At 51.7% G+C, this 21,626-nt stretch overlaps 1 protein-coding gene across 1 annotated transcript in view; it reads right to left on the reverse strand.

Annotated features, from left to right (window-relative positions):
* Positions 1-4,867: 4,867 nt before the first annotated feature.
* Positions 4,868-21,626, reverse strand: part of Atp2c2 (ATPase secretory pathway Ca2+ transporting 2) — a 57,032-nt gene continuing 40,273 nt past the window's right edge. Inside the window, exons 12-27 of the mRNA XM_005073089.4 lie at positions 20,337-20,461; positions 20,051-20,148; positions 18,516-18,617; positions 17,303-17,392; positions 14,870-14,971; positions 14,282-14,438; positions 13,367-13,537; positions 12,663-12,760; positions 12,521-12,571; positions 11,224-11,390; positions 9,532-9,600; positions 9,326-9,442; positions 7,304-7,451; positions 6,960-7,058; positions 6,542-6,683; positions 4,868-5,186 (exon numbers count right to left, since the gene is read on the reverse strand). Of these exons, the coding sequence (XP_005073146.2) occupies positions 5,068-5,186; positions 6,542-6,683; positions 6,960-7,058; positions 7,304-7,451; positions 9,326-9,442; positions 9,532-9,600; positions 11,224-11,390; positions 12,521-12,571; positions 12,663-12,760; positions 13,367-13,537; positions 14,282-14,438; positions 14,870-14,971; positions 17,303-17,392; positions 18,516-18,617; positions 20,051-20,148; positions 20,337-20,461 (1,855 nt within the window). The 3' untranslated portion in view covers positions 4,868-5,067. The remainder of the gene's footprint in view (positions 5,187-6,541; positions 6,684-6,959; positions 7,059-7,303; positions 7,452-9,325; positions 9,443-9,531; positions 9,601-11,223; positions 11,391-12,520; positions 12,572-12,662; positions 12,761-13,366; positions 13,538-14,281; positions 14,439-14,869; positions 14,972-17,302; positions 17,393-18,515; positions 18,618-20,050; positions 20,149-20,336; positions 20,462-21,626) is intronic.

Consider the following 21,626-nt stretch of genomic DNA (forward strand, 5'->3'; position numbering starts at 1 on the left):
TATGTGCATTTTTCCAGTTCTGTGTTTTCTACCCAGGAAGCTCCTGGAATACTCCATGTAACTCTCGAGCACAACAGCAGGTCTAAGGCATGTACCTTCCAAACCGAAGTGCTGATTCTATGCATGGAAGGGTAGGTGTGTGGTGTAGACAAGAGATGGGCCATTTGGTTTTCTTGGTAAGAAGCTGGTTGTCATTGGTATGTAGGATAGAGAGAAAATACTGGAATCTTCAGACAACCCCATTGTAATGTCACAGTGCTATGGAGTGTTTTTAATAAAAACGTAGTCATGTCTCTCGTTGGTAGCAGGGCTGTGGTGCCTATGACTTGGTGTGACCCATTGGGAGGTCATGACAACACAGCCCCCATGCTTTCTGACCTCTGGGTTGACTTGAGCTCAAGCCACGGATGGGATCCTGCTTCTCAGAGCAGCACCTTCAAGATGGGAGGCTCTGGTGTCCCTTTTGGAGTGGGGGTGACAGGCTCTGCTTCTCAGCATGCACCTGTAACGGGTCTCTCAGGGCATAAATGTGTGTGGGGTGTCAACCAGACCCCAAGGAACTCCTCATCTCTTCCAAATGAGGAGTGTGGTCTTTTGTGAAACTGGAACAAGAATTCAGCTGTGAGCACCAGAGACCTCCTTACACATGGGGCCTGGAAGGGCAGGAGGAGGAGGTAAGAAACACAGCCCATGCTGCAAACATGGCTGCTGTTAGAATGAATGTTTGAGCGAGGTGCTGGAAGGATGGAGATGGGAGAGGACAGCTCTGGGAAGGCATGCCCCCTCCTCCCTTGGGCTCCTCTGGAGGCCACCCTCTGCACACTGGGGCACAGCTGTGTTTGGACACGGTATGTTTTTCAGTGGGAGTCACTTAGGGTTCCCCATCTCCTTTTCCACTGTTTCTGTCAGCTGAGCAGATGCTCCATCCTGTTTGGCAGGCCAGCATCTTACTGGAGGCTAATTGTTGCCATAGTGACCATCATGTGTCTGGTTGGCATTGTGTCTCTAGGATGAACTGAGTGACTAGTTGGTTTAAAACATGCCCCCCCAATTCTTTTTGGTAATGCTGTGAGAGGCCACCCAGAACTTGGTGCATGCTAGGCAAGTGCTCACGGTATGATGTGTCCCCAGCCCTTGGCTTTTGGGGGCAGGGTCTCCTATGTCACTTAGGCTAGCCTTGGAGTCATGATCCCCCTACTTCTGCCTCTCGAATGCTGTGACCACAGTTGTACCCCACCATACCTGGCTGAGATATGACAGAGTGCCTCCTCACCAAGGAGTGTCAGTGGTGACATTCTTCAGTGTCTGCGATGGTTTGAAAGAAAATGGCCCCCAAAGGGTGTGGCCTTCAGAGGCGTGGCCTTGTTGGAGTAGGTGTTGCCTTGTTGGAATAAATGTGTCACCCTCTTGGTGACACACTTTGAGGTCTCATATATGCTCAGGCCATGGCAGTAAGAAAGTTTGCTTCTTGTTGCCTTTTGGTCAAGATGTAGAATTCTCCAGCACCAAGGCTGCCTGCTCACTGCCACACCCCCAGCTGCCATGTTCCCCACCATGTGACAATGGACTAAACCTCAGAGCTGTAGGCCGCTACCTCAGTTACATGCCTTTGTTTAGAAGGGGTTGCTGTGGCCACACAGTGCCCTCTGGCTTTCTCTAGGGTGTCTTTCTCCACCTTGATTTATAAGAGCATTTTCTTTTCTGAGGGCCAGAGAGAGCACTGGCTGTTCTTCCAGGGGACTGGGGTTCAATTCCCAGAACCCATCTAGCAACTCATAACTAACTGTTACCTCCAATTCCAGGGGATCCAGTGCCCTCTTCTGACCTCCACAGGCAGCAGGCATACACACACACACACACACACACACACACACACACACACACACACACACACACACACACACTCAGGCAAGCCAACATATGCATAAAATAAAAATAAAAATTTCAAAAATTAAAAAAAAGATTTTGTCAAACAAAGCAAAAACTATACTTATTTGGAGTGGTTAAGATTCTTCATAGTTTATTCGGCTTTATCCATGGCGTTTTTTTTAAAGATTTATTTTATTTATTACATATACAGAGGGCACCAGGTTGAATTGTAGATGGTTGTGAGCCACCATGTGGTTGCTGGGAACTGAACTCAGGACCTCTGGAAGAGCAGTCAGTGCTCTTAACCTCTGAGCCACCTCTCCAGCCCCTATCCGTGGCGTTTTTTCTGCATATAAATCTTAGATGTTATATCACATTTGTCAGCATTTTCTCTTAAGCAAACTGCACACCCTCCACTCAGGGGATAGAAAAGGTCACTTCTGCTGTTCCCGTGGTTTCTATTTATACATCTTTGGCCCAAAGTATTTTTAAAAAATATATCTCATCCCTAAAGTTCTACTGCCTTTAAAATTTTTTAAAAATGTGTTTTAATGAAGTTATGTGCGTACGGAGGTCAAAGGGCAATTTGAGGAGTCAGTTCTCCTTCCCACCTGTTGTCAAGGGTCTCTTGTTTCTGTTGCCTTTCTGCACACTGCAGGCTAGCTGGGACCCTGGGAGATTGTCCTGCCCCTGCTGACGCCCTGCTGCAGGGTCGTCGGGTTACATATGTGCACTCCTGTAGCAGGGTCTTTAGGTGAGTTCCAGGGGTTGAACCCGGCTATCAGGCTTTCTCAGCTCCACTCTACCCACTGAGTCTTCTCCTCGGCCTGATAGACACCCCTTGTGTTAAATGGCATGACTTTGCTCTACTTCAGACACCCCTTGTGTTAAATGGCCTAGGTATGTCTCTCCTCTACTTAAGATACTTACTTTAAATTTTTTACTTCTTTATTATATGGAACTGGGTCTTTTGTCTGTGTATATGTCTGCACACCAGAATGGAGCATTGGATCTCATGGGGCTATGGTGACAGATGGTTGTGAGCTGCTATGTGTGTGCTGGTAATTGAACTCAGGTCCTCTGAAAGAACAGTCAGTGCTCTGAACCACTGAGCCATCTCTCCAGCCCCTTAAACTACTTTCTAATCAATTGACTTTCTGTGTGAATTCAGGCATCTTCCTCATGTTTTAATACTGGAGTTTTAGGGATAGGTGTGGTGGCACAGGCCTTTAATCCTAGCATTTTTCAGTGGCATGGTGACCATTTTTAAAAAGCCATACGGCTGAGGTTGTAGCTCAGAGGTAGAGTCAAGAGCCTGCTTGTGTCCATTAACCACTGGTTAAGAAAATGTCCTCAGAAGCTCACCTCACAGAAGCTCACCTCACAGAAGAGTCAGCTGTAGCCAGATGCTGGCATGAAATGAGTGAGCACGGGAGCTGTTGGGAAGATGCTGTGTGGTTTGTACAGGTACAGGCTCACATGTGTGTAGGTGCACATGTTGTGTGACATATACCTGTGTGCACATGTGCATGTGTGATGTCTACCTGTATGGACATGCATATGTGCAGATGTGATGTATGCCTATGTGCAGGTGCATGTGTGTGTAATGTATGTCCTTGTGCAGGAGTGTATGCGTGTGTGTGTGTGTGTGTGTGTGTGTGTGTGTGTGTGACATATACCTTTGGGCAGGTACACATATGCATGTATGACATATGCCTGAGTGTGGGTACACATGTATGCCTGTGTGCAGGTGCTTGTGTGTGTGTGTGTGTGTATATGTCTATGTACAGTACACATATGCATATGTGACATATGCCTGTATGTGGGTACACGTGTGCGTGTGACATATGCCTGTGTGCAGGTGCTTGTGTGTGTAATGTATGCCTGTGTGACTTATGTCTGTGCTGGGTCTGTGTGTGTGTGTGTGTGTGTGTGTGTGTGTGTGTGTGTGTGATGTGTGCCTGTATGAAGGTGCAGATCTGTAGGTGCATTTCACTTGTGCATGTGTGACATATGCCTGTGAGTGTACTTGAGCACACACGGGCATACGTGTGTGAGATTTATCCCTGATTCTTGCTGAATCCTTTTGTCTGCTATTAGTGACTCAGGATCACCTGTCCAGCTTCCTGAGACAATAAAGCTTGGGCTTCACCTCTTGAGAGGAAGTGTGGGGAGACCTGAGAGCCCATGCTGCCAGTTAGTGATGCTACCCACTGCAGGCCCCAGCTCCCTCTGCCAGTGGCCACAGTGGTTTTTGTTCATCTGTAGATTGTCTTGAGTGTGCAGGCATTGCTCCTCTGGTGGCATTATCACGCATTGTGCCATGATTCCTTTGTGGCTTTCAGCATTGGACTGAGCCCAGGGCCTCATTCATGCCAGGCAGACACTCTGTTTTTACTCAGAGGCAGAGGCATGAGTCCCACTGAGTTCCCAGGCTGGCCTTGAACTGCGATCCTTGTGAGTGTGTGCCCAGCTCCATGACACCGACACCTCCACCACACCCTCCTCCCTCTCATGGAGATGCTCTGGTCTTTCTCCATGAGGCATGATGCCAGCATGTGCTTTTGAGGTATCTGGTTTATTGCAGGGGATGGAGCTTCCATGTGTGCTAGTGTTTATGAGGCTTCCATGGCGTGAGAGCTTTGCACACACAAGGCATCCGTGTTCTTCATCACAGTGAGTGTGTAAGGGAGCTGCTCTGTGGAGCTGAGGCTTTTTTGATGACTAATGTCCTATCCCTGCTTGGTGACAGCACCATTTGTTTTCAATAAGATTTTACATAAATCATACTTGTAGAGTATTTTTTTCCTGAACAGTTGGGGATTCAACTCCAAATCATGAGTCATAGCTCTTTGGAGAACTGTCCCTTAGCTCTCATCTTAGATGAGGAAGCAAGGCCTTGAAGGAGACAGCTGTGGGCAGAGTGACCATATTCCTGGTTGCTGTGAAGCCCTGTGCCATCACATGGGGCTGCATTGTTCAAGCACAGACAGACAGGTTAAATAAAAAACACGGTGGTTTAATAAATAGTGTCATGTTTTAGTAAGCTCCATCCTGTCCCGTGCATCCCGGCAGGTCAGGAGGACATGTGGAGCCAGGGTCCTGAGGCTGCATGGTCCTAAAATCTGCTCCTTGGAGTGGACAGACCACAGGCACCCAAGGACACAGGTCACTCAAGGCTGAGACACAGTGGTTCCTTTACACAGCCTCTGGGAGTGTCTGGGTGGTCCTGGCTCCAGAGCAGAACTTTTCACACAGCTTGAGCAGCTCCGACAGAACGAAGACGGACGAGGCCAGGCTGGTTAACAGCAGCAGATCTGTGGGAAGAGAGGCTCAGGCGGCGGCAGTCACCTGCCACGTCCTGCAGTGTCTCCCTCCATGTGGTCTGCCTTTCCCCCTCAACCCAACAGACTTGTGGGGGCTGAGGGGAAGGGGCTGGCCACTCTTGAAGTGGCCAGGGTCCTTCTGTGACACAGGACACCCAAACAAGTCACCATGGCTTTGGCAGGCTGACTGTCTTCCCCACCGTGGAAAGACGGCATAGAAACTTGCTTGGGGGTGGGGGTTCCTTGTCTTTCTGAGACAAGGTAGTTCAAGTTAGCCTCAAACTTACTATACAGCTAGGATGCCTTTGTACTCCCGATCCTCCTGGCTGCCCTCTGGTGCCAGTGCCCGGAGTACAGGCGTGCCAAGGTTATTTGGTGCTGGGTATGGAGCCCAGGGCTTTGTGTGAGCCAAGCAAGCACTCTACCAACAGAGCTGCAGCCCCAGCCCATGGTTTTCTTTGTGTGCAGGCTTGCAGGAGCGGTTCTCACACTGAACCTGGAGCTCACCGTTTTCAGCTCTGCTGGCTGGCCACGGAGTCCCCCAAAGTCCTCCTGTCTCTACCCCTGCACCAGCACTGGCATTACTGGTGCATGCATTCTGAGGATCAGATTGGGGCCCCCCAAACTCCTGGGTTCCTTTTCTTTGCTTGCTCCCATAGGGCACTCGGGGGGCTGCAGTGGTTTTAGATCACAGGGAGGGATGCCCATCCTGGCTTTATCTCAAGTGCTCTGTCTGCATATCCTCACACCCGGGTGACCACGTGGGGTCTGTAGTGAGCTGTGCTGGAGCAATGGCTTGCTCTGTACTGGATCTGGGAGCTAACCCTCTGTCCTCCATTCCTGGGTGGGGGTGACAGGAGGAAAGGCAGGGGACCTACGACTGCTGTGCTTGGGCAGGGCCTGTCCCGGCAGGAGTAGGGACTGCTTGCTTCCTGTCTCCATGTCTCCACTTGTCTTTGGCTGCATCCTGGGCTCCAGACCAGGGCATGCACACAGCGACCTTTGGGCATCTCAGATTGTAAAGTAAGCCCCTTTCACCAAGAACTGTCTGGTGGCCAGCTCAGATGAGCAGCTGTCAAAGTCGCCCCAGCCAACCCCCCAGACTGTGTGCGTCCTGAGGTTCGGGATGGTGCCACCCAATCCTAAGCCCAGGCCCAGCGTTCAGCAGAGGGGCCTCTCTCTGGGCTTCGTTTGTGTTCCCTGTGTCTGCATGTCACCTTCCTACCCTATGTGACAGAGAAGATGCTGCAGACCAAACTGTCTTTGGAGAGTGGCTCTGAGAGTCCCCACTCCGCCCCCCCAGTTGGTGGCAGTCCCAGGTGAGTCTTGCTGTTCCCATCACTCACCGAGAGCTCTCAGGTTTTCCGTCTGGAAGACCTTCTGCAGGGGCGGGGCATAGATCACGGCCAGCTGCCCCAGAAGGGACCCAAGGACTGAGTACAGGAACATGCGGTTCCGGAAAAAGCCAATCTCAAATATCAGCTTGGTCTGTGGAGAAGAGAGGCGTGAGTGGGCTTGCGCAAGCGCGCGCAGTGTTGGGTCAGGGACACTGTGCGGTCTGTGTTCCCCCAAGGTGGCGCCTGGACAGAATGAAGTGCTGAGGCTTGCTGGAGCCACTGGGGACATGAAATCTGATTCCCGTACCCCCTCCCCAAAACTTTGCTAAGAGTGTTGAGAGGCAGTGGAACAGTCCCCATCCACAGGGCCCCCTGTCAGGGTTGGGTCTGCAGGGGCGGGGCTTGGGGCGGGGTCAGCTCTGCTCACCTGAGAGCGGCAGCTTAGGGCGTTGAAGAGGTCGAAGAACACGAAGCAGGTGAAGGCCATGGTGGTGGCACGGGGGGTGCTGGTCCCAGTCTCTGGGATCTGGAATCGGTACACAGGTGTGTTCATGGCAGAGAGGGAGAGGGACTCCCTGCCTTAGAGCTGAGGGGTATGCTCAATGTGCCAGGGGTAGCCTGTGGGTGCTGCCTGAGGATTGCTGGTCAGCCCAGTCCCTAAGCTGTACCCCAGAAACTGGCTCTGTGCGGGGGGGGAGAGAGGAGGAGAGCTCCCAGTCCTGCACAGGGCTCCCAGCCATTCCTGAGCAAGCCAATGCCTGCCTTGCTCACCTCTCTCCAGAAGATAAAAAGGGTCCCTCCTATGATGATGGCAGCTGACAGGAGGACCTTCAGGATCAGGGCTCTGTTCAGGATGGTGTCCCTGATGCTCCGTGGAGGCCTCCGCAGGGCATCTCTGTCCACAGGCTCCACCCCCAGGCTGTGCAGAACAAGACTAGTGACACTTTGAAATAGCAAAGGCCACTTGGAAGCAGGGCCAAGGTGGCACACACCTGTAATCCCAGCTTTTCGGAGGCTGAGACTGGATGAGTTCAAGGCCAGCCTCGACTACATCGTAAATCCCCCAGCTAGCCTGAATGACAGCATGAGAGCCTGCCTCAAAAAGCCAAAAATTTAAAAAGGACACCTGATATTTCCAATAATTTTAGGGTGAAGAATGTTTCTTATTGTAAGAGGGATATTTTCCACAACTCCAAGGGGAGTTCTTTTTCAAATGTATTCAGTGTGGACCTATAGAGTTTGGTTTAGTTATCACTGGTTTTGCAGAAGACCCAAATTGCTTCCCAGCATCCATATTGGATGACACACAAATACATATAACTTCAGATCCTGGGATTTTGATACACTCTTCTGGCCTTCGTGGATACCTGTGTGTATATTGTACATTTTAACTCATGTAGCTTCACATATACAAATAAATCAATGAATGAATGGGTAGATAGACAGATGGAGAGATGGAATGAAAATAAACTAGTGATCAGTCAGTTTCATGGTTTTATCAGATCTTGGGGAGCATATGAGGTTCCTTTTTCTCTTCAATGAAATGAACCCTTGATAAATCCCCAGTATAATACAAATAAGCAGTTATGTCCTATTTGTATTATATTTTTCTCTTTTCTGGTTTGATCAATATACTGAAAGTATTCTACCCTTGTGAAAAGCTGGAGGAAGTACACATGCAAAATGTCTTCATTGGTGTTATTATTTTAAAAGAGATTTACTAATAAAAAAAAGAATGGATGTTTTTGTTGGTGGCTGTCTGTATGTGCCTGAAGATGCAAGAAGAGTGTCAAATCCCATGATGTTGACATTACAGGCAGTTTGAAGCTTTCCAGTTTGTATTTGTGGGGACTGAATATAAGTCCTCTGGAACAGCAGTAAGTGTAGCTTGTTTTTAAAAAAAATAAAAAGGACTCCTGAGACCCCGCCTCAGCCTTGCCCTCCGGATTGTCACCTTGAGCAGGGCCGTTCTTGTCCCCTGTGACTACCCCACAGATAGCCACAGCTCTGTACTCGTCTGTCTCCAAGTGTTTAGATGCAGAGAGGCCAGGCTGCCTAGCAAGGGCCAGCAATGGGCTTCAGCTTTCCCCATGCATGGCCTCCTGACCCCCATGCAGTTCCCACTGCCATGAGGGGGTCCTGAGTGGGGCCTGGAGGGTCCACTGTGTCAGACACTCAGCATCTGCCACTCAGGCACATCAGGAGAGCCCAGCTGCGCATGGGGTAGAGACCTGGGAGCTACCTCACCTGCTGTCTCTCACATACAGGGAGCCTTGTGGCAGCTGCAGCCCTTGCTGAGATCTGGGCTTCCCTCTCTGTGTACCACAGCAGATGATGCTAACAGTAACATTGGCCTCGTTTGGAATGATACTTCCCTGTGCAAGGAACCAAGGCTGCTGGGCACACAGGTCTCCTGTGCCATCAATGAGGTCATGAGCATCTATGTCATGAAAACACCATCCTAAGGGTCAAGGGGCATCAAGTCCATGGTAACCAAGCTACAGTGGGGATGGATCCAGTCAACCAAAACAATGACACTTTCCCCTCCAGGGAAAAGCACGGGCAGAGGCCCAGGGATGAAGCGATCACTGTTAGATGGATCAGGGAGGACTTCTTGGAGGTGGTGACCAGAGCCATGGGCTCCAGGAGTGTAGTGGAACTGAGGGAGCTCGAAGTTCCACCCCTGCTTTCCTTTCCATTCTGCCCTTGAGGAAGCTGCTCACACTTCAGCAGCTGGGAGATTCCTCCACAAGAGGGAGCTCATGTGGTCCTGCCTTCGGCTTGCTGCCTCACCTCTGCGCTGGCGGCCCATCCATGATGATGTTCACCCACAGGATCTGCATGGCATTGAGGGGGCTGGGCAGGTTGCACACGGTGGACAGGGTGATGAGGCTCAGGGCAGCGATGCTCCTACGGGGCACAGGCGACAGGCAGCCCATCAGTTCCTGCACCGGGATGGAATGCCCGCTGACTACGCAGGAACGTCCGACCCTGCTTACGTGCTCAGCTGAAAGCGGACAAAGTTCTTGATGTTGTAGAAGATGCCTTTGCCTTCCTCCACCGCACTCCTGAAAGGAAGCCAGAGTGTTTGTGGGCAGAAAGGCCCTGGGGCTGGGGTGGGGGGCTTAGCCACACGGTGTGGTCAGCCCATCCGCAACAGTGCAGGCAACTCTGGGATACACTGGGGGGAGGTGATGTCAGCCCCTCTATGCAAATCCTGTGTGTGACCCCGCTCAGCAGGAGCCTGGGGCCCCCCTGTGCTCAGGATGCCGAGTGTACAACCCACACAACAGTGAGAGAAACCCAAGTCCCACACTCCGGAGGCAGAACAAGAACACATCACCGTCTGTCCGTCTGTCTGGTGTGTATGTGCAGTTTACGTGTCAGAACATGTTGAATGCCCTGCTGCCTCTCTGCCTTACTTGTTTGAGTCAGTGTTTCACAGCCTGGAGCAAAGCTGGCAGCCAGCAAGCCCCAGGGATCCTCCTGTCTCTGCTCCTCACAGTGACACGGTTACAGGCACACTCCTACGGCTATGTCTGTGGGATGGACGGACAGACAGACAGACACAGACAGACGCGCACACACACACACCACACACACACACACACACACACACACACATGCACGCACACGTGCATGCTCTAAATCATTCTTGGAAGAGTATTTTTAATGGCAGAGAAATGTTGTTATGCTGGTGCCTGTTTAAAACACTCCTCCAAAAGTTCATCTGAACTCTATAATTAAGATTAGTCCTAATTATCAACTAAAATTAAATCCAGAGAAGGGCAACTTTAATTCTCCTGCCTCAGCCTCCTGAATTCAGGAACCACAGGTGTGTGCCTCCTTGTTGGGCCCCCAACTGTGACTTATTTGTGTAGGTGTGCCAGAGGACAACCTGAGTGTCATGCCCGGGAAGGCTGTTCTCTTCCTTTGACACAAGCTCTCTTACTGGCCTGGCGAGGCTGTCTGTGGCAAACCCTGGGGCTGCGGTCTCCTTCACAAAGCAGGGTCAGCAGCCTGTACCACCCAGCCTGCGTTTTCACATGAAAAGGGTCAAACTTGGTTCCGCACGCTCTCAGGCCAAGCACTGTGTTGACTGAGCCATCCCTCCAGCCCGCAAACATGATTTTTAACACCTGTCTCTTGTTACTGGCTAGTCAATGGCTCTAGGCTCTCTTTTTCTTTTTCTTTTTTGGTTTTATGAGACAGTATTATTTTGGAGGCTGTCGGTCCAGCCTGGCCTCGAACTCACAGAGATCCGCCTGCCTCTGTCTCCCGAGTGCTGGGATTAAAGGCGTGTGCCACCAGCGCCCGGCACTAGGCTTTCTTTATATCTCACAGTGACTAACGACAGGATGACCCAGGACCCTGCTGTTTTTGTTTTTTCTGAAACAGGGTTTCTCTGTATTGCTTTGGAGCCTGTCCTGGGACTGGATTATGTTGGTTGACCTCCAACTCACAGAGACCTGCCTGCCTCTGCCTCTGCTTCCTGGGTGCTGAGATTAAAGGCGTGCACCGCCAACACCCAGCCCAGGACCCTGTTTTGAGAGACTCCACACATTTGGAATGGGCTCATCATCACAGTGATGAGCTTGGGATGCAGTTTTCTCCAGGGAGTCCCCTAACCCAAGAAAGCCCCCTCATATCTGCAACAGCACATCCTGGGGATGTTAGTTATAGCAGCTCACATAATGGCTGAGAAGTCGTCATCCACCAGAATCATGTTGGCAGCCTCTTTGCTGACGTCGGTCCCTGTCTGGCCCATGGCGATCCCGATGTCCGCAGACTTCAGGGCAACTGAGTCATTCACACCGTCCCCCGTCATGGCCACAATTGCCCCTGACTCCTGCAAAGCCTTTGGGAAGAGCAGGTGATGAGGTACCACAGTCTGAGGACCCTCTTAGACATTGCTTGATGCCCTGCCTGGTGTACCATGGGGGCACCCGCCACCCACCCGCTAGATGCTGCAGTCGGCTGGCCTAGCCACAGTGGCTCTGCTGCAGTGGCTGTCAGTGTGGGCATGGTCCTGAGCTACTCAACTTTAGTTTCTCCATCTGCAAATCAAGTGACAGCCACCATCCTGGCCTCACAGGCTGTTGTGACACCCAAGCTAGGACGAAAGACGTGGCTTGTAAAAAGTTGCTGTTAGTAAGCAGTAAATGAAGCCATATCTCTGGGCTGGCAAGATGTCTCAACAGGTAAAGGAGCTGGTCACCAGGCTCGATGACCTGAGTCATACAGTCACATGGCTAATAGAGAACTGATCGCCACAGGTTGTCACCTGACCTCCACATGTGCACTGTGGCCTGTATGCACCCATATTCATACATACAAAATTTGTTCTCTCTCCTTTTTTTTTGAACAGGATCTTTCTGTATAGATCAGGCTGTCCTGGAGTTCACGATCCTTCTGCCTCAGCCTCATGAGTACTGGGGTGGCAGTTGTGAGTATTGGGGTGACAGTTGTGAGCCACCATATGTGATTGGCATTTATTCTTCATCACTAAAAACTAAATACCTCAGAACCTCCTCAAACAGCATCCAAGAACAAAACATGGCCACCAAACAGCTCAGCGAACTTCCCAGTACAGCCGCGGGAGAGCTCTGAAACTCACAGGCTTGGCTGACAAAGAGGAGCCATGCAGCTCCGTGCTGGCCTCAGTGTTTTCTCTTTACACCATCTAATTCCCAGGGCCGGTCCCAGTGTCTGTGGCCAGTGGTCCCCAGCCTCCCCACAACTCCATAAGAGGACCCACCCCTGCTTTAACTGTGAAGTGCCCATCCCGCTGGGGATGGCATTTCCCAGCGTCCTCTGCAGCTAAACATGTGATAGCATTTTGGCCAGCAAACAGGGACAGAAACATGGGATGAATGCAGCTGTCTAGAACCTAGAAAAGAAAGCTTAGCAGCCTACTCCCTCCATCCCTGTCACTTGGCCAGCTGAGAGCCTGTTACCCTGGATGGCCCCGTCATTCAGCCCAGTTACCTTTATGATTTTGACCTTGTGCTTCGGGCTGGTCCTGAAGAATATAGACACCTGGCAGAGGGAGTCAAAGAGTCATCAGCGGACATAGGGCTGGAGGACCTCTCTGCGCAGCCCTGCCCCGTCTGCCCCCAGGGGAACCCACCTGCCTCACTCGGGCAGCCAGGGCGCCCTGCTCTGCACCTTCCACCTCCTCCCCTGACATGGCGTTCATCTTCTCCCTGCCCAGGCCGATGGTTCTTCCTTTGGGAGAGGAGTTAGAGCTGAGGAACACCTCCAGGGCCCGAACTGTGGTCCTGTCCCACCCAGCGTGTGGCACACCTGACTTTAACTCGTTTCAGTCAGGGTCCGATAATCACAGTGAACCTGTGTTTGCCCATGATGAGGAAACTACGTGAAAATTGGCTTCCCTGAGGCCACACTGCTGGGACATGCCGCTGGCATCTCACGTGAGGATTCTGATATGCTGGCCTGTGACCTCACAGCACGGGACTGAGTTGGGCAAAGCCAACATGACAGCTCTTAGCGGGAACGATGAGAGGAGGAGAGGCCGCCTGTCATCCCACTGCTGATGGAGAGACTTGGGGAGCAGAGTGGCTCTAGGACTTGTCAAAGATACCCAGCCAATGGACAAAGCCAGACTGGAACTACATGGTGTGGGATGCCACCTGTGCAGCGAGATCACAGTTGAAAAGCCCCTAAACACATAGTAGGTCCTCAGTTTGCATGTGGACTTTTCCCCATTTTGGACATGAGCTGGAGTAGGGAGCACTGGTCTGCACAGCCCAGAGCTGAGCCCTTTCATCTGGGCGCAAGGGTCCTTCACTCCCGGCCGCTGGCCCTGGTTACCTATGGCCAAGGCCGTCTCTAGAGCATCTCCTGTCACCATCTTCACGGACACGCCAGACTCAGAGAGCACCTGGACCGCTTCCTTCACGCCAGCCCTCAGGGGATCAATGATGCCCACAAGACCCAGGAATGTCAGCCTCTCCAACTCGGGCCCAGACGCCAGGGCCAGCACTGTGAGAGACACAAGGGCAGGTTTCTGGGGGTTGGTGACCATCTTTAGTCCTAGCAAGCCCTATTGTGACCTCAGGGCAGCACAGGTACACTGAATAGGGAGGGAGAGGTATGAAAAATAGCTCAGGTGACACAAGGCTGACTGTCCAGCTGAAGCCCCTGGAAGATGGCCGGCAGGCATCTGGGACAGCTTTACCTGCCTCAGAGGCTCAAAGCACACTCATCTGTCCCCAGAGTAGAGAGGCCAAGGTCATGGATAGCGTGAGCCCAGTGCCTCTCCTAGCCCTGCCCCATGGAATACAAATAGTCCCGAGTGTTATGAGATGTTTTCTCCAACAAGGGACAGGGCAGCCAATGGCACAAGGGTTTTAACATCAGCCTGATGGGGAAGACACTGGCCCTGAGCTGAGAAAACGGCACATGCCACGAAACAAAATGTTCTAGATTTTCGTGGCACGAGGCAGGGAGTGAAATAGTGCCTGAAATTAGTGTGCATGGCATAAGCCTCATATGCCCTGGAGAACTTGGCAAGCAACACCCCGTCCATACAGAAGCCACACCTGGGTGAGCCGGTGTCATGGGCGGCTAGGGGTGAGGTTTCCCGTTGGGAGTGGCTGTCAGTTCACCCCTGCCTGCATTCTGACTGGTGGCAGATTCACCAAGGCCTCTGCTCTTGTTCATCCCAGCAACACCACAGGCAAATTCAAGGCCCCAGTGGGCAGGGCAAGGAGCCATGACACCAACCCCGCAGGCCAAGCGAGCCCATCTTCTTCTCTTCCTGCAGCCAGTAGGACTTCTGTTGGGGCGTCAGAGGCAGGGGGATGCCCCCATTGTTATACATGCTACAGTGATGGATCACTTCCTCATAGGCCCCCTTCATGAAGTAAAGGTCTTCCCCATCCTTGGAAAAGAAAAAGAAAAAAAATCTGTTGTCACTGGGTGCTGCCTTCTGCATAGACAGCTAGCTGCCCCACTCTTGAGAGTCCCCAAAACAAACAGGTCCCCGAGGCGACACCTGGACTTTCCAATGCAGGTCCACAGGAGCCTGAGACTCCACATTGCTAATCCCCAGGGACACGGGTGTGGCTGGCTCAGGGTCCCCACTGTGAGCACCACGGGTCACAATGCCAGGTTCGTGGCTGCCACTTCACTTTTGGAAGGCGCTGGGCATGCCATCCTCTTCCCCCAGGTGTTTGTGACTCGTTTTGGTAAGGGAGGACAGCACAGCCATGCTGTGCTCCGGCCATCCCAGCTTTCCATGCCGAGGCAGGAGGCTCCCAGGCCAGCCTGGGCCCCACAGTGAGACTCTGTCCCAGCAAAGGCCGAGCTCACCTCGTTCTTCGGGCTGCACCTCACTGCCATCCACTTCTGCTCTGAGCTGAAGGGAATCTCCTTTCTCCGTGTGTAGGAATCTTTGGCACCACCTAAGTTCATCTAGGGTGTAAGATGGGTTGTTTTCAGGGAGTCATCCCAAGCCAGGCTGTAGGCCAGCGTTCTTCAAGTTCCCTAATGCTGCGACCCTTTAATACAGATCCTCACGCTGTGCTGATCCCTAACCATAAGGTTATTTTTGTTGTTACTTTATAACTGTAATTTTGCTTATGTTATAAATCAAATTGGAAATATGTGTTTTCCGATGATTTTAGGTGATTCCTATAAAAATGTCATTTGCCTCCCAAAGGGTTATGGCCCAAAGGTTGAGAACCACTGCTACATGCTAAGCTCTGTCTGTGCAAATCAGCATCCAAACTACAGAGACCAAGCAGTAGCTACAGGAAGGCTGCCTGTTTTCAACCGTCTTACCCAGGAAACAGTTTCTTTTCTCTTGTCCCAGAACCAAACCTTTGCCTAATTGCCTTTGGAAACTTCTGGGGAACAGGACATCTGGGAAGGTGTAGCCTGGGACCTGCAGAGCCATCACCTGTGTGGTCGTGGTCTTTGATGACCCAAAGGTCAAACTCAGTTTTCCAAAAGCAAACCAGTGTTAGCCAGGCATCTCATGCATTAGAGACAGTGTTTGAGAGAGAAAGGAATTCCAGAAAGTGGGAATGGCTTGGGGAAGGTGGAGTTCTGAGGACCCTGCTGCTCTATTGAGACAGGGTTTACTCTGGCATCCCTGGCTGGCCTGGGATTTACTATGTAGATCAGGCTGGCCTTGTACTCACATGGATTTGCCTAGCTCTGCTTCCCCAGTGCTGGGATTAAAGGTGTGTGCCACCATACATGGAAAGAGTTCTCCCAATACACAGATATGCCAGCAGCCCCCACAGTGGTGAACAGTGGTTGTACTGTGGAATGCTGTCCTCTGAGGAGGGCAACCATCACTATCTGCATCCTAGAAGCTCTGACTCATCCCAAGAGACCCTCAGAATGAGACCTGTTTACCTTCCCTCTGAAGGAGGGGAAGGGCCGGCATCAGACCCTCACCTCCTCAACCCTACCTCACCTGCAACAGGGAACATTCTAGAGTATGTGGAAGGCAGAAGGTTCCCTTGTGTGTGTGTGGGGGCATCAGATCAGGGCTGGGCTCCACAGAGATGTGGCTCTTTGGGCAAACCCAATGAAGTCATTCACCCATCAAGCCGGGCCTGGGTGGAATTGATTCTTTTGGGGGTACCCTATCTGGTTGAGTAGATGTTTGTTTGTGTCACCCCAGGAGATGTGGAGACAAAACATGGAGATGTGGTGGTGATCAGGGTGTGCCTCTAATCATAGCTACTCAGAGGTGGAGGCAGGATTGTGAGTTCAAGGCCGACCTGTGCCACACAGCAAGCGTATTTCTCAAAGTAAAACGGGCTGGAGTTTGGCTCAGGCAGACATGATACGCTGGGTTCCATTCTCCCTACCAGAAACTAATAAAATTGTAAGTGACGTAATATCTAGGGCTGGGGAGCTGGCTCAGCAGGTAAGAGGCCTTGTTGTGTAAACATGAGGACCTGAGTTCAGATCCCAAGAACCCGTGTATACTAGTCAGGGTCCTCTAAAGGAACAGAATTAATAGAATCAATATAATTACACATAAAAGAAAGAAAGAAAACATGAGTATCTGCTTAATATATGTGTATCTATGCACAAACACATTCTTAACAAAAACATGACAGAACATTCATCGATTATCCACCTTGTTTCTGCAATTGGTCACGTGGCCTTAACTGGTATTTATAACTACTTTCCTCTACCACACATTCTGTATTCCCTTTATCCCCAGCAAGCACCTCAGTGGGGCTTTCCCTGGAGAAGCAAGCGATTCACACCTTCATTCCTGAAGGGTCTGTGCCCTCTGTCATCCTGCCTGGATTGGGTTGAACTTTCCCACTGGCTTTAATCACAGGACATGGTAGCACCGAGAGATACCCTAAAGGATCCCCTGCACTCCAGGCAAATCTTCCTCACCACCATTGTGGGGAAGCAATCCATTTTCGCCTTGGTAATCAGGATCTCACAACCAGGGATCAAAAACCCAAAGTGGCAAGCGCGAGCGTGTGTGTGTGTGTGTGTGTGTGTGTGTGTGTGTGTGTGTGTCTGTGTGTGTCTGTGTGTGTGTGTGTGTGTCTGAGCTTCCAGTTCAATGGAATATTTGCTGTGTCTCCTGGCAGGGACACTCTCTCTTTTGGAACCTGTACCCTCAGAGCTGTCGGAGGACAGGTGGGTAACAGGAAGATGGCTAGGGTCTGCTGGCTGCCAGCCTGACTTAGGTTCAGCGAGAGACCCTGTATGAAGGGAACAAGTGGAGAGTCACAGAGATGTCCTCTTCTGACCCCTTACCTTCATGGCCAGCACCATCAAGGCCCCTTCTGTGGGCTGTCCCATTACAGTCTTCTTCCTGATGATAGCATTGTTGGCGATGCAGCCTGCCTGAAGAAGGGTTGGAACATCTGCAGTCAGTACTGGGAACCAGCACCCAGGCCCTGGGCTCACCCACACCATGAAAAGGTTGGATACTGCAGGCATGGCCTTCAAGCTGGGCCAGGCCGAGAGCGTTTCCTTTAAATAAGTTGGTATCTTAGAAACCCACGTGTGTTATTCCCGCCCCCATCTTCAGGTGCTGAACCAGTCCTCTCACATGGTAGGCAAGCTTCTACCACGGAATGGCACCCAAGATTTGTCTTTAGTTTTTTTATTTTGAGATAGGGCTTGCTCAATTGCCTAGGTTGGCCTTGAACTTGCCATCCTCCTGCCTCAGCCTCCTGAATAGCTGGGATGCCAGGCATGTACCACCAGGCTTAGAAGGAGTACTGTTTCCGGATGCTGTTGTAGGGGAGCACTGGGCGCAGTGGACTAGAGTCTGAGGTAGGGTGGCAGGATGGTAGTGACAGCTAGTGTTTCTCCACTTGGGGTGACACTGCCCTGGGGCTGGAGGGTGCCAGTGGCTGCATGGGAAGGTAAACAGGCATCCCTCAAGTCACAGGCTTTGTGGAAGTGTTCTGCATACACAGCTAGCTTAGAGGAAAACCAAGAAACTTGGCAGAGCGTGGGCGACTGGCGCTTCCCCGCCATCCTGGCAGAGCATGGGTGACTGGTGCTTCCCCGCCATCCTGGGAGAGCGTGGGCGACTGGCGCTTCCCCACCATCCTGGGAGAGCGCGGGCGACTGGAGCTTCTCTGCCACACTGGAGCTGAGCTCAGCCCTCCAGTGGCTTCTCTGAGTTTGTTTCTGAGGGGGCTGAGGGGAGGCAGCAGAGCAGGGCCTACCTGGAGGGGGGACTGCTCTGGAGGAGGCCCTGACTTCCGGGGGCCACTCACCATGCAGGGAGGGCAGATGACTTTCATGGAGGAGAACCACACCTGACATGGCTGGCAATGCCAATAGTGACCGCGCAAGGACCTGCACCCACAGGCCCAGTCGGGCTCCACCTTCCCTTCCCCGGCCCTCCTTCTCATCCATTTGGGAGTGATGTCTGCAGCTGTGACAGGCTAACGTCACCTCCTTCATGCCAGGCAGGCTGCACACTGTTCCACTATGGCAACCCAACACTCACCTCCACCAGTTTCCCCACGGAAACGTTGCTGAATTCCTTGACTACTTCCTTGGATGGCAGGAGACACACGGCCCCTTCACCGCTGTATCCAACTCCACTGACCTGGAAGTACACAACACATGGAGGAGGTTATCAAGAGCCAACCCACAAACCCTGGAGGGTACCCGTTCCCTCTCCTAGGGTCCACCCCAAAGCCATGAGCCTACACGTGAGGATAGCTCTGCAGACTGTCTGCTTCCCAGGGCCCGCCCTGACAGTAGCGGCTGCATGCACCATGGCAAGCTGCGTGGCACTCCTGGTGGAGGCCGTGGCTGCACAAGGGTGGTACAAGGTAAGGTGCAACCGGAGATGCTTGGGAGAAGCTGCACCCAAGCCAAGAGGAAATATCCAGGCCTCTGCAGCTCATAAACCTGTCAATCAAGGTAGTGCAGCCTGAGGCTGAAAAGCAACGAGCCATGGAATGTTTACAGACGGCCGTGACAGTGGGCCAAGAACATGGTATCCAGGGGCCAGAGAGGTGGCTCCCTGGTCTTGTTAGGAACCCAAGTTCAGTTCCCAGCACCACCACTAGATGGCTCCAAACTGCTTGTAATGCCAGCTTCAGGGGATCTAACGCCTCTTCTGGTCTCCAAGGATTCTGTAAATATGTGCCTATACCAGCACACAGACATATAGATATACACATAAATAAATCTGGCTCAAAAATAATCTTTAAAAATTAAAAAACCATTATGACAAGAGAAGGCCCCCATTTGCTCACCCTTTACTCTAGAAAGTTCTGTGGAAAAATATCCAGACACAAAATTGCTGGTTAAGTGAGCATGCAGCTGTGCCATGTGAGAGACAGAGAAGCACAGTGACTCAGGGTCAGTTTGTTGTGGGTGGTGACAAGTATTTCTGTAGCTTTTAAATTTTGTAATGAGCTGGGTGTGGTGACTCAGGTCTGGAAATCCCTGCACGTGGGAAGTTGAGACAAGAAGATTTACCACAATTTCCAGGACAGCCTGGGCTACAGCATGAGTTCCAGCCCAACTCAGGCTACAGAGTGAGGCCCTGTTTCAAAAAACCCCAAAGCAGCAGGACCCAGTGGCCCAAGGCTGTAGTCATAGCTTCTAGAGAGACCAAGACAAGCAGATGTCAAGTTCAAAGTTAGCCTGGATACCATGTCTCCAAATGAAAGCGAAGAGTGAGCCAGGGAAGACGGCTGAGTGGCAGAGTGTCTACCCAGCATGCCAGGCAGTCCCCAGAACCACAAAAGCGTGGGATCTTAGGGAGGGGTTGGGAGTGTGGCTCAGTCCTACAGTGCCTGTTTAGCATGGAGGAGACCCTTGGTTCCATCCTGAAAAAATATGAAAAAAATAAAATTTGATAATTAAAAAAATCAAAGAGGCCATCTTCAATTGGTGACAGTACTTTCTTAGACAGACTGCCAAGGTCTTTATTTCTTCCTCGCTGTTCTAGGAGAGTCTGTGTGATCTCTCTGGGCAGGAGAGGACTTCTTTGTCACCTGCCTTGTGAGACAGCACGAGGCTCACCTCAGCGTGGAACCCATCAGATGTGACGAGCTGGGTCGCTGTCATTTCATTGGCTGTCAGAGTGCCTGTCTTGTCAGAGCAGATGACATTACAGCAGCCTGGCACCGTGGGAACAGGTTTAGAAAGATGAGTTGTCACCACCAAGCCTGAGGTTCACGGAACACTCTGCGTGTGAGCAATCCCAGCCCCACACCTCCACCTGACTTAGTCTGCATTGGAGCAGGGTGGGGTGGGGTGGGGTGGGGGTAGGGTGGGGTGGGGTAGGGTGGGGTGGGGGGACCCTCACCAAGAGTCTCCACAATGGGCAGCTTCTTCACAATGACCCGCTTCTTAGCCATCCGCAGCACCCCCAGGACCAGCGTTACCATGACAACGATGGGCAGCCCCTCTGGAATGGCTGCCACAGCCAGGCTGAGTAAAAAAGTCAAATCAGGCTCAGTATGCCAAAGGGTGATGCACAGCTCAGCTAACCCTGGTGATGATGCTTTCTTGTATCGAAGCTTGTCTTTGCCCCGGAGACATTCTGTTCAATTTCTAATCCCACAATGATCTTGCCTCCTTCACTATTTCTGCCCGACCCCTTCCCTGGTAAACCACGTCCCAACCAGGGACAGGACCCCTCCACGCAGGCAGTCACATCTGTGTGAGCTGGTGCCTGTTAAGTCCTTTTACACTTCAGCCATTCTCATTTATCAGCGGCAGAGCTTCTCGGGAAGCACTTGGCAATTCCAGAGTCAGGGAACCAGAGGGAGGGGAGACTGTGGTTGGAGGTTTTGGTTTGTAGACCCTTTTATGGGTCCCTTCAGTCTCAGTAGCGACTGTCCAATGGTTTAGCTACTTTTTCCTGTGGAGACCAAAGAAACCAAAGCAGAGCTTGCTGGCACCCCTGAGCACACCTTCACAATAGAGTAGATATGAAGTCTGCTTCCTTCAGTACCGCCCTCTCCAGTGCTGTGAACCCCACGCTGAGATCTTGGGAGAAGCAGGCCACGCCCACCACACAGTACCCCCCCCCCACCATTTGCCCCTAGAGTGAAGGTGGATATGTGAGACTTGTAACCACAGCAAAATCTCAAGTATTTTCATTAGAGGGAACCTTGCACAGTAATTTATAGAAAGGGACTACTTGGGGTGTGAAAGTGACAGGACAAGCTCTGTTACCTGAGAAGCCACACAAGAGATAAGAGAGGGGACAGCCCAAGTCATGCTGAACATGTGACCTCCAGGCCAGGCCTGCCTAAGGCAAGTCGTCTGCCCAGATGTCTGGGACAAGAGTATTGCTAGACCAACTATCCTTCACAAGAAACTGGAGGCCCAGGTACCATTTTAATACAGTGACCATATTTATTTTTACAAGATAGGGTCTCCGGTAGCTCAGGCTGACCTTGAACTCACCTAGTAGCTAAAGATAACCTTGATCTAACTTCTTGCACCTCACAAGTGTTGGGATGAGACATGTGCAGAGCCACATCTGGTTTCCGTGGCGCTGGAGTGGAACCCGGGGCTGCACGCATGCTAGGCCAGTGCTCAACCATGAGCCACACCACATGTCCAGCCTTCCAAGGACCTAATTTTT

The sequence above is a fragment of the Mesocricetus auratus genome, unplaced genomic scaffold (genome assembly GCF_017639785.1).
Source record: "Mesocricetus auratus isolate SY011 unplaced genomic scaffold, BCM_Maur_2.0 Super-Scaffold_6723, whole genome shotgun sequence".
NCBI lineage: Eukaryota > Metazoa > Chordata > Mammalia > Rodentia > Cricetidae > Mesocricetus > Mesocricetus auratus.